The 12,979-nt window shown below is 30.0% G+C and overlaps 1 protein-coding gene across 1 annotated transcript in view; it reads left to right on the top strand.

Moving 5' to 3' along the window:
• LOC142317891 (pickpocket protein 19-like) overlaps positions 1–12,979 on the top strand; it is a 90,021-nt gene that overhangs the window by 17,755 nt on the left and 59,287 nt on the right. Inside the window, exons 3-5 of the mRNA XM_075354431.1 lie at positions 5,787–5,990; positions 6,953–7,118; positions 7,747–7,892. Coding sequence (XP_075210546.1) covers positions 5,787–5,990; positions 6,953–7,118; positions 7,747–7,892 — 516 coding nt within the window. The remainder of the gene's footprint in view (positions 1–5,786; positions 5,991–6,952; positions 7,119–7,746; positions 7,893–12,979) is intronic.

The raw sequence follows: 12,979 nt of genomic DNA, 5'->3' as shown, positions 1-12,979 counted from the left end.
TTGTTTTGACCATCCACATTCATTTATTTAATAATTAATTCTGGGAAGCTGAATGATCTAAATAGTAAGTGTAACAGAACAGCGTATATTTTAATATGTTGTGCAAAAAAAAATATATATATATCGCTTATCTGAAAAAGAACTCCGTGGTTTTAAATTAAATTTACTTTATTACAATTAGAATGACAAATGTATGAGTTATATTTACACGAAAGTACAAACTCTAAAGTTATTTTACATCTTAATATATTTTCATTTGAGCAGTATGAGTATCATTTACCTCAACTCCTGAAAACATTTAATCATAGATCGCAATAAAGTGCAAGAATTAGACTAAAAAAGGAATAAAAATTATAAATCTGGAAATAGAAAGAATATATTTATGAAAATAAACGCAATCAGAAAAATTTTACATATATTTGATAGTGTCGTTATAAAAGCGCTTTTATTCAAAGGCATACAATTTGAAAAGAAGCCTAGTTAATTCTAACGAAAGATGAACATCAAATTATGATACGTAGGTAGAGAAATAAATATTTTAGGACGTAGTGGGTCTTTGGAGATAATTTAAGAGGAAAATTACATCGAGAAGTAATGAGAAATAACTTTATTCAAACTTCTGATGATTTAAATCTTTTTTTAATGTAAAAAAAAAAAAAACTTAAATTTATATTTAGACTTTTTCTGTCTTTTAAGACATTTTTAATATTTTGTAAACCGCAAAAAATTCGTCTCATTTTATACAGGTTTACTCTCGAGAAGAAGTGATATTTGTATCGTGAATAAATTTTATCAAAATAAAAGCTGATAAAAAAGTTATTATTACAATTACAACGATTTAAACAAAATATATACGATTACAATAAAATTTTTAAAACATTTTTCATGGGAGAATTAAGAGAAACTAGTTACTAGATTACGTTTCCATATAAAATTAACCTTACATTAGCGTTTGAGTAAAACCCCGTTACCCGTAAAGCTTAAATTTTCCATGTCTGTTCCGTAAAATAGTCTTCTATTCTCTACACTCTACCCTCTCTCCTTTTACAACATTTTATTATGAAAAATAATTCCCATAATCTTCTTCTAAATTGGACAAATTAATTGCATTTATAATAATTAAAAATATATTTCTAAAAGCTTCCTTTTTTTTTTTCTTTGTACGTAATATTTTATAACAGAAAAAAATAATATTTTTAATTCTTTTTCTTTTATCCCCAATTAAATTCATCGCAATCGTGCTAGTGATATATAAATTTTTATTTATTTAAATTAATTGATACAATCGATTACCAGATAATTTCTATAAAGTTCTAATAACCTTTTAAAATGGAACTGGTAGAAAAAATATATTTTTAAGTGAGAGCAATAAATAAGGTGTTATCATGTAGTGAACATTTTTCGTCACTATATTTTATTGACTTACATCCTAGAGGGATATTACCGAAACAATTCTGCAATTAAATGTCTTACTTTATAATATAGTCAGGTAGAAGAACCGAGAAAAAATGCAAAATTTGTTCAGTATCTAGGATGGCAGCCAAACTTAATCGTACTTGTAGCTATCAAACCGAGTATGTACGATATGGCTAAAATCATGATAAAAAAATCCCTTTCGGCACGCCGAAGGCGGAGGTAGATTTCACCGGTGCTAAGTAAGGAACAAAAAAATTTCCACCTTAAAGTTAAGAAAAGCTTCAAATTTACTCAATACGACAACGGTTGCATGTCTAAAAAGTTCACATATTTAGCATACAAGCCCCACCTCACAATTCAAGCAACATTTTGGTTATACCTTGCCGTAAGAGTTGGTCATATCAGAAATCATTTCAGACGAAAGTTTTAGGTAATGTTTAGCGGACTAACAACCACTTTAAACCGATTCGATACTGTGCCTATTGAGGGAGGTATGATTTTGTTTGTCTTTGAAATCCCTGTTTTTTCCACCTCCTGGGCCAGTGGTTGGTTGTATCAAAAAACTTTATTTACATAAGTTTTAAGCCCTTATTCAAAGAGTAGTAGGAACTTTAAAGGAATTCGATATTTTACTTAATAAGAAAGTTATAGCGATTTTTTTTCGAAAAATTACCCCCTTCCATGATTCAATATCGATCGAACTCTATCGATATTTTGGATCGTTATATTTTATGTATCGATTTAAAAGTGATGGCGCAAAATTACGGTAGTTATAGTGTTCACAAGAGAAAAAAATATGTATGTATATATATATATATATATATATACATACATATTTTTTTATATATATATAATATAATAATAATTTTATATATATATATTGTTTATATATATATATATATATATATATAAACTTTTGAACTGACGGTGGTTTTGTTAGCTTTCTTATGAAATCTACCTAAAAATATTTTTTTTTTTGTCTTAAGTCATTTGACTGGTTTGATGCAACTCTCCAAGATTCCTTATCTAGTGCTAGTCGTTTCATTTCGGTATACCCCCTACATCCTACATCCCTAACAATTTGTTTTACATATTCCAAACGTTGCCTGCCTACACAATTTTTTCCTTCTATCTGTCCCTCCAATATTAAAGCGACTATTCCAGGATGGCTTAATATGTGGCCTATAAGTCTGTCCCTTCTTTTAAATATATTTTTCCAAATGCTTCTTTCTTCTTCTATTTGCCGCAACACCTCTTCATTTGTCACTTTATCCATCCATCTGATTTTTAACATTCTCCTAAGATAAGTTAATTTTTGATGTAAAAAAGTTATATTTCTGACTGAAGGCTCGTTTCGCCTGTGCTATTTGGCATTTTATATCGCTCCTGCTTCGTCCATCTTTAATAATTCTACTTCCCAAATAACAAAATTCCTCTACCTCCATAATCTTTTCTCCTCCTATTTTTACATTCAGTGGTCTTAAACAATTAAGACAACTTAAATACTTGAACAGCGGGAAAAAGTATACCGACCATCTTTACTGCTTTTTTCTCAAACAACTTCAACTTTCAGGTGGAGTAGTAGCGTGTCAGCCTTTCATCTGGAATTCTTGGATTCGAATCTCGGTGACGCATGGCGTTTTTCATACGCTTCAAAATTTCTATTAAATATTCCCATGCACATCTTTAAGCTTATATCATCGTCAATTAATCATAAAAAAAGAAACTTCAACAGCTTTCAAAAGTATTCACCATCTTCTGCAACAACTTAAAATTAATCTTTGGAATATTTACCAGCGCTCACTAGAAATGTTTGACACCCATTATCTTACAAAGAAAACCGATATAGCCAGCAGCATCCGACTATCACATCATCAAATCTAATTTTTAGATCACCATTACTCAATAACAAATAATATTCAAATATTCAAATTGTTTTCATGTTCGGTAGTAAAGCGATTTAATTGCTATCATTTCATTCGTAATCACAGCACACATCAGCTGTCAAAGAAATCGACTCGGGTACTACTTCATTAAGGGATATATATAGTCTACTACAATCTCTGCTCCGACCCCTTTTAGGATCTTATCACACAATTCAGACTTTTGTTAATCACTATGAAAACTAATCTTCTAAAAGATAATTATTTTCAAATATTATTATTGAAAAGAGTTCACCGGGTTGTCTACTTTATCACGTTTTTGTACACACTTCATATTCATCCCGTTTATATTATTGTATACAAAAATAAATAAATATGGAAAGAGCGAATAAATGTGTGTCTTTGATAAAATACCCGTACCTAGCTTTGGTTTCTACTAGGATACACACGAAAGTTTGATGCCACATTTATATTAAAAAAATTGATAAGAAAATATTCTCTACGTTATAAGTAACTCCTCATCTTAATTTCATATCAATAATCCTCCGGATAAAAGATGAAATGACAGAATTCCTCTACGGGACTTCATAAAAATACTTGGTTGATGTGATCGACCACGTTGTGGAGGTTGTATGTGGTGCGTGTGCAAGACTGTATAAAGTTTTTTCTATCAAATATTCCTTTTCTAATTGTGGTAATATTAATTTAGTTTGAAATCTTTTAACTTACGGATCCAAAAAGTTGAATTTAAACTGGAGGAAGAAACGAAATATTTGTTTTTCAAGTAAATTTCCCTCAGGCAAAAGTTTATCTTGATTTAAAGGAATGCTAAATTTCTTGAAATAAACTGATGTCTTAAAAAATTCTGTGAACTCGAAACAAGTTTGTTTTTCCAAAAAAAATTTCACGTCCGTTTTTCACTTTTGCGAAATTTTAAAGGGTTATATAGGTTTTATTGTTTAAAAGCAAACGAAAAAGTTCATTAAAAATTGAGGTGATATTAGTTTTTCCAATTTTATTAGTTAAGAAATTATTTTTTCTAGAAAAATGTTTGGTGCTACTTTAAACAGGCGTCACTTACCAATTGTTTTAATAAAAAATATTACAATCGATTCAGTAATATTTTTTGTCATGTAGTTTAAGACGTAGAAATAAGTTAAGCATATATATAATAACGGTATTATGATTTATCGTGTAGATATCTTGGTTAGACCTTTGCTCCAAAAAGCCTTTCGTACTGTGTTCACCTACAAAATGTAAAAACCGTGAGATGCGGACTACACTATTTCACCAATTCTGAGTCGTTAGATAATAAAATTTTAATTACTAAAAATTATGATCGTAAAGAATCCAGGTAATAGATAAATAAGAAGCTCACAAAACAGATTAAATGAGTCGAGAGGGTGTAATATAAATACTTTAATACTAAGGAAAACATAAAACTAAACAACAGAAATAAATTTAAAATAAAATAGACGAAGAAATGGAAGTAAAAGGTTTAAGCTTTATAAAAATACTTTCAGAACGTTTATAAAAATCTTTTATTCATAGAATCTATATTGCACAATATTGGAAAACAGTTTATAATTCTCTTTATATTATTACAGCAAAGAAATTGTAATTTCTGATCGAGTTAAATTTTTATTTAAATCCGATTAGTGATCGAGTTAAAATTAATTTTTTCCCGATTCTTTTTAAATTGATTAATTCGGCTATGATAACATATTAATTAATGTAAAGGGAAAATCAAATTTTCACGATAGATTTTATTTAAGTGATTATTTCTTTTTTTGAATTACCTATCATCGTTTTTAGTATCACCAAGACTGCCGATGAACAAACCTCGTTTACATATTGCATTATATCTAATTTTGACGGAAAATAAAAACTGTCACAACCCATCAGGTTGGTCTAGTGGTAAACTCGTCGTTGTAAATCAACTGATTTCGAGTCGAAGTTCTCAGGTTCAAATCCTAATAAATCCTAATCCTGAAATGGGCAACAAATTTTAAACTTTCAATATCACTGGCTTCCAAGAAAAATGGCACTTTAAGGAAAGAAGCGATTAGGTATTCAAAAGTTTCAGTTTTAAATTAAAGGAAGCCAGACGTCCTCAGAAGGCAAGTACATCTTTATATTTTTGTCGAAGTTCTCAGGTTCAAATCCTAATAAAGGTAGTAACTTTTATTCAGATTTAAATACTATGTCGTGTCTATTCTTTGGTGGTTGGGTTTTAATTAACCACACGTCTCAGGAGTAGTCGACCTGAGTTTGATCAAAACTAAACATTTACCGGTACAATTACATTACACTGATAAGTCGCTAATAACTTTAATTGTTGATGCGACTACAAATAGAACTATTAAAAAAGAAAAAAACTGTTACATTATTCACAAATAACATTCAATTAAGGATAAAACAAACAATTTTTCATTTAATAAATTTATCTTAATTGTTTTATCTGATTGTTGATTTCTGTTTATTTAGAGTGATCTGGGTGTTGCTGACAGCGCTAGCTACAGTAGGAGCATACACTTTTTCTGCAGACGTGTGGGAAAAATACAAAACGAGCACGACCGAAACCGTGGTAGAAACGACCCAGCACGGCTATGCGAATGTAGCTTTTCCATCTGTTACTATTTGTGATGTCAGCCGGGTCGACTGGGCAAGGGTTTTAAAACTGACTCCCAGGTTTGTTTTTACAAAAATTTATTAAATGACTTCTTGATTTATAAATCGATTTATGTTATATTGTTGCCCAGAAAAAAATTAATTACAATTTCCAGTTATTTCTTCCGTAAAAATAAGATATTCGTAAAAATAACAATTTCGTGCGTTTTTATTTACTTCGTATTTCTGTATCGTAAATCCGATTTATGAAACCCACATAAAAGAGAATTCTTCCAAATATTCGAAATTTAAAGCATTTTCTTGTTCAATGTATATCTATGCGTGAAAAGTAAGATGAAGAGTTAGGTGGTTAAGTAACTCGTTAGATTAATCTCTTTATAATTAATCATAAATAATAATGAATGGAGATATCATCAATGTGATCTAAATTAATTGCATTTTAATTCATATTTGTAAACCTATTACTTTGGCTCACTTAATCTTAAGCATTGCGTACATTGTAATTATACTCTCTCTTTCTGTTTAGCCTCTGGAACCACCGTAAGTTATTACTTCAGAGGATGAATGTAGATGATATGTATGCATGAAAATGAAGTGTAGTCCTGTACAGTCTCAGGTTGACTATTTCTGAGATGTGTGGTTAATTGAAACCCACCGTCCAAAGAACACCGGTATCCACGACCTAGTATTCAAATCCGTGTAAAAATAACTGACTTTACTAGGAGATTATTGAAACCAGTTAAAATCGATCGTTACAAAAGGTTTTCAACAGATATGGCAACCATAAGTGACTTATTTTAATTACTAAATTGGTCGGTCTAATGAAATTTGATGAAAAAAACAATTGGTTTTATCATCAGAAAATAAACCATATTTCTTATGGTTTACTTAAGAAGATGGGACGGGGTAAACGTGGAGATTACTGCACGATCAATCTCCTGCGGTAGGAATTACAAAAAAGCCACAAAAAACTACATTCATTATTACTTAGCAGTTATTGTATTATCGAATATTTGTTGCAGTGATGTTCCTGTGGCAAATAATGATTCCATGTGGAAGGTGCGTTTACTTTTAGAGGCTTTATCAGTAATCACATTCGGTGATTTTGATGAAATGGTTCCCCTTAATAGTTTAAATGAGACAATGGAAGACCTGAAAGATATTAACATCACCGGACTTCTTTATAAGGTCAGATTTTTTTAAAGGAACCTCACGTGAATTAATCTAGTTTACCTAATTTACAAAGTTATTTGTAAATATTAATACCAATCAAAGCCTTCTTAAACAACATAGCACAAAACAATTAATATAAGCAGTTAATTGCAAACAGGAAATAAACTAATTTTTAACAATTACGAGATAAATCTTTATTAACATTAAAACTTTTCTCACTAGAAGTATTAATTTAAAAAATATATATTACCTTTAGCTTATCAATAATTGATTTCTGAAATAAAACAAAAATCTGTGATCACTGTATGCTAGAGTTTTACCAATCTGGTATGAACTTTTTACGATATTTTTTTTTGTTACAAACATTTTACAATTCCACCTTTCTTATGCAGTAGTCGGAGTATTACAATACAATAGCACAGGAAATGAATATTGTGTAGACGTCAGAGCTCTATTCATGTGAGTATTAGGATTGTAGAAGTCAGATAAATTCAACACAGTGTCTTTTAAGTTAATATTTGATTTCTCAAATTAAATCTCCTGGAGATTTAATAAATAAAAGCCTTTAAAAAAATAAAAAAAGTATATATATATGATTAATCTAATAATCAAGGTTGGCAATCATATTATTTATTTTTGTTAGGTAATGAGACCATGCTCAGAAGTATTCTTATATTTATGCTGGTGGCGCAATAAGGAATTCAATTGCTGTGATATATTTGAGATTCAGAAGACCGAGTTCGGATTCTGTCATGCCTTCAACTCGGATGTTTCAGAACAATCCATACAGTAAGTAGAACATGTATTTTTAAATTATAATCATAAAATATAGTAGCAGGTATATAAATATAAATACAGTTCAATAATGTGAGATGATATTCACCTCTAAGTTCTGAATATTGCAAGCGGGTAGATCTCACTTCATAAAGAGGATGTTTGTTTTTATATAAGTAAGTAAACACTTTATCCAAATCAGAATATAATCGTCATTATATAGATTATGTTAGGAATCTGACATGTGATATTTTACAGATTAACATAAAATGTGCTCTGGCATATGTCTGGAAGAATCAAAGGAAGCTTTTATTTCAGTGGTATTGCTCGAATAAAATCTCTGTGAAATAAAAAATCAATGGCTAAAACAGGTAAGTAGCTAAAATTCACATCGATACATAAATACATTAATTACACGAAATAACAATGGTGAAATCGAGTGAAGGTGCACATGACTAAAATTGTCGCATAATAAAATATCTATTTTTTCAGAAGTTAGTTGATAAACATTAAATTATGTTAAAGTACACGTAAAATTATCATGCAAAAAATTTAGATTTTTCTAATTAGTATCATTAAAAACCTCATCGACTCAGTAACATCTTTTTTTTTGCAAAAGGAAATCTTTAATTTAATTATCAGTAAATCGATTGAAGGACTTTTTAGAACTTCATGAATTACACATTAAAAATAGATACCGAAGAGTAACAAAGTCTTTCTCAGAGGCAGAAATATTATGTTGCATAAGAGAAACTTCTTTCGTTTGATAAAAGTGACATTTGCTATTTTACAGCAATAAATAATACTTTTTTCAACAGAGGTTGAGATTTTTAAACTTTAATGTAAGAAATTTCAAAATTTTAACTTACAAAAAATAAGCCTACACGAATTGTTTTTACCATCACCAAAAACAAGATCTTGACAACCCATTTTTTGAATCCTGGAAATTATTTTAATCCTGGAAACTCGTTCTGAGCGAGGGCCAAGTAGCCTTAATTTATAATATAATTTTAGAAGGAAGTACACCTAAGCGTAATAAATATCAAATAATAAAAAAAAGAAGCTATCTGTTGGATTAAGATGCTTCATATCAAAATATTATTAATTTTTTTCAATCGAGATGAATTTGGTCATCTGACGAAAATTTATCATCAAACAAGGAGCCAATGATTTTACCCTATAGACAGTAAGTTTTACCATTGTAGTTAATGAAAGTATTATGTACACATCCAATTTATTAGCATCTTCTTCTTCTTCTTCTTCTTCTTAATCCCGACTTCTCCTCGAGCATAGTGTCTCCACTGTTCCTCTCCTCCTGTTCCTCCACCTCACTCCCAATTATTTCCTCAAGCACTTTATTGACATATACTTGAAGCTTTCTTCTGATCATTCTAGTCAGTTTACAGGATTCACAACCGTACAACACACTCTTCATATTTGAGTTGAAAATCCTTATCTTACTCTTTCAGAAAAACTATTTGATAACCATATCTTACTCAACATACTGATTGCTCCAAAGGTTTTAATTATTCTCATTCTTAAATCACACTTGTACCCTCCTCTCCTGACCACAACACTCCCCAAGTAAACAAACTCCTCCACCACCTCCTGTTCAACTCTTATCATATCTCTTCCCTCAACATTCACTCTTTGTCTTCCCCCTATTTATCCTGATTCCCACCTTCCTGGCCTCTTCACTAAGCTTTTCTGCTTTTTGTTGTAATTGTTGTCTCATTTCTGGTATCAAGCATACATCATTCGCAAACTCAAGATCCTCAAGCTGTTCAAAAACTCTCCAAGAAATTCCTCTGATATCTTCCTCTGATATACTCTCCTTCAACATGTGAATTATGGCAATAAGAAACAGTGTCCTGACAATGAACATCCCTGCTTCAACCCACTGCTGCATTGAAAACTTCCCGACAACATTTCCTCATGCAGCGCTTTCACTGGCAAATCCCTGTGCAGTACCCTCACCATTCTCACTATCTTCTGCGGCATCCCACATACCCTCTCAACAATCTCTACAATTCACACTTTACTCTATTGAAGGCCTTCTTTAAGTCAAAAAAAAAAACAAGCGCAGTCTATTTCTGAACTCTACTGACTGCTCAGTGATAATCTGTAATGTTATTTCATCAGTACAGCTAATATTCTCTCTGAAACCAGCTTGATTCCTTCTTAAAACCCCTTTGGGAGAACCCTTGATTCTCTTCAGTAATACTTTAGGAGATATTTTATTTGCTGTGCTCTGGAATGTAATGCCTCGCCAGTGACCACACTGTGCCAAGTCACCTTTTTTTATGCAACTTGATTAATTAACATTCTCCAGTCATCAGATATCTCTTCCTCGTCCTATGTTCTACTGAGGAACTTATGCATCATTTTAGCCATGATCAACAAGCTACTTTTGAATAATTTAGCTGATATTCCATCTACCTCTGTCTTGTTTTTCTTCATTTCCTTTATAACTTTTTTAATTTCCTGCTCTGTTACTTTTCAATTCTCCACTCCTAACTCAGGCATTACTTCCTAAACTTCAACTTGAAGTTATTAGCATACATCTAACAGGTAATATGACTGTATCCATATCAACATTATTATTAGTGCATGTAAAATAAACATTTATATTCTGAGACTTAGTCAATTATATTTCTTTGTAATATATTCATATAATTCTCAATTACAATTAACTAATCTCTCTTCTGGAACTTGTCAAATTTCAAGTAGTAATGTTTTACACCTTAAGCCTCTGGCCCTCAAGTTACACGCAAATAGAAAAACTACTGGTTGACTTTAAAACCAATTTCTTTTTAAATTGGATCAAAACAAGTTTATCGGTTATAGCGATCTAATTTGCATTTAAAATCTACTTTTTCTACTTTATTTTCATATGGGATACTAATATGCTATCGATTTTGAATTCTTTTCAAAAGAAACGATTTTAAACTCAGAGCCTTGTAGCATTTTAGAATTTTAAAGTTCCTCAGAATTGTGAGGTCTAATAAGAACATGGAAATGTAAATGAAAAGATTAATTAAATATAAAAACCGTGGAATCAATAGTAAGTATAAACAGTCATTGATGGAATGCTGATATACCTAATAGTTAATTTGTAAAACGTTCCTGAAAAATTTAATATTGGGCTTAGCATCAACATAATGTGGGGTCGTGCAGAGCCTGTCTTAACGATGACTGACCGAAATAATTATCACTAACTTTTCATCATATAACCATTGCTTAATAAAACAAAAAGAAGATCCTTAAGATGACACTTTAATAACATACTACATCGAAAACTTAATAATGAGGTAAGTGTTTTTAAAAGTTTTGATATAAAAATTTTAAATTTTTTATCATATTTAAACTTAACATAGCAAAAAGATATCTTTACTAATTTCCTACTAAAATGTGAAAAACTAAAAAAATGAATTTTTCGGTTTTTTAATTGATTTCTGAAAACATAATCAGAAAAATTTTTAATTTACTCCAAAACAAAGGGATTATTATATCACATCTGAGAATAGATAGAATTCATTTAAAACTAAAATGATTGTAATCTGTTAGGCACAATACCTCCTTGTGCAGATAGAAAAATATTCTTACTATAGTGGCAAAAGAAAGTGAGAATGTGTTAAACATGTAAATGAAATGCATTTCTATAACTTATAAACAAGCATTATAGGTTATGCACAGTTTATCTTTGATTTGGATTTCTCATTGTAAAAAGTCTGCTGTTTTTACAACCTATTTGAAAAAAGAGAACAAATTTTTCAGTTTTATTATTTGTATTTTATGCTCCATAATAGAAACAAACATTGGTAATAGAAATGAATAAACACCCACATACTCATATTCATTGTTTGTTAAGTTAATTCAATTTAGATTTTAATTAAAATATGAAATAACCTCAATTAAATTATCGTGAACATAAAATACAATTGGAAATTCCATTACAATTCCGTTACAAATCTTTTCGTTAAGGTATAATAATTTACTGAATATTTACTGAGTGTCTGGAGCTTTTTTAAAATGGACATCTTAATTTTTAAAGATTAGTATTAACTAATACTAATTGAAAACATTAAAAATAATTTTTAATTCAGCTTTATTAACAATATAAAAGAATCTCATGACCAGATATTTTTTACTAAAAATGTTTTGTTAATTAGTACACAAAGTAAAAAGAATAAAAACTTTTTAAATTTACTTATATTTACGTATTGAGAATTCATAACTGAATACATTGTTTATTCTGTGATAAACGCATAATTTTTTCTCTTCAGTCATTTGACTGGTTTGATGCAGCTCTCCAAGATTCTATCTAGTGCCAGTCATTTCATTTCGGTATACCCCCCTACATCCTACATCCCTAACAATTTGTTTTACATATTCCAAATGTTCTGCCTCCACAATTTTTCCCATCTACACTACCCTCCAATATTAAAGCAACTGTTTCAGCCTTGATATGAAGCCTATAAGCTTGATATGAGGCCTATAAGTCTGTCCTTTTAACTATATTTTTCCAAATTCTTTCTTCATCAGTTTGCCGCAATAGCTCTTTGTTAGTCACTTTATTCACCCATCTGATTTTTAACACTCTAGTATAGCACCACATTTCAAAAGCTTCTAATTTTTTCTTCTCAGTTACTCCAATCGTCCAAGTTTCTTCATTTTCATATAAAAGCTATGCTCTAAACATATACTTTCAAAAGTGTTTTTCTGATGTTTAAATTAATTTCTGACGTAAGCAAATTATATTTCTGACTGCAAAGTCATTTCACCTGTGCTATTCTGCATTTTATATTGCTCCTGCTTCATTCAACTTTAGTAATTCTACTTCACAAATAACAGAATTCTTCTATCTCCATAATATCATCACCAAATCGTAGCATCTTTATCTTTTCACCTTGCATTATTACTCGGGATTTAAATTGTTCTTTAACATCATTAACTGCTAGTTCTATGTAAAGATTAAAAAGTAACAGGGATAGGGAAGATCCTTATTGGACCTCCTCTTTTATTACGGCTTCTTTTTTATGTTCTTTCATTATTACTGTTGCAGTTTGGTTCCTGTAAATCTTAACAATTGTTCTTTATCT

The sequence above is a fragment of the Lycorma delicatula genome, chromosome 1 (assembly GCF_047948215.1).
Source record: "Lycorma delicatula isolate Av1 chromosome 1, ASM4794821v1, whole genome shotgun sequence".
In the NCBI taxonomy this organism is placed as follows: domain Eukaryota; kingdom Metazoa; phylum Arthropoda; class Insecta; order Hemiptera; family Fulgoridae; genus Lycorma; species Lycorma delicatula.
This window is presented reverse-complemented; position numbering and strand designations above follow the sequence as displayed.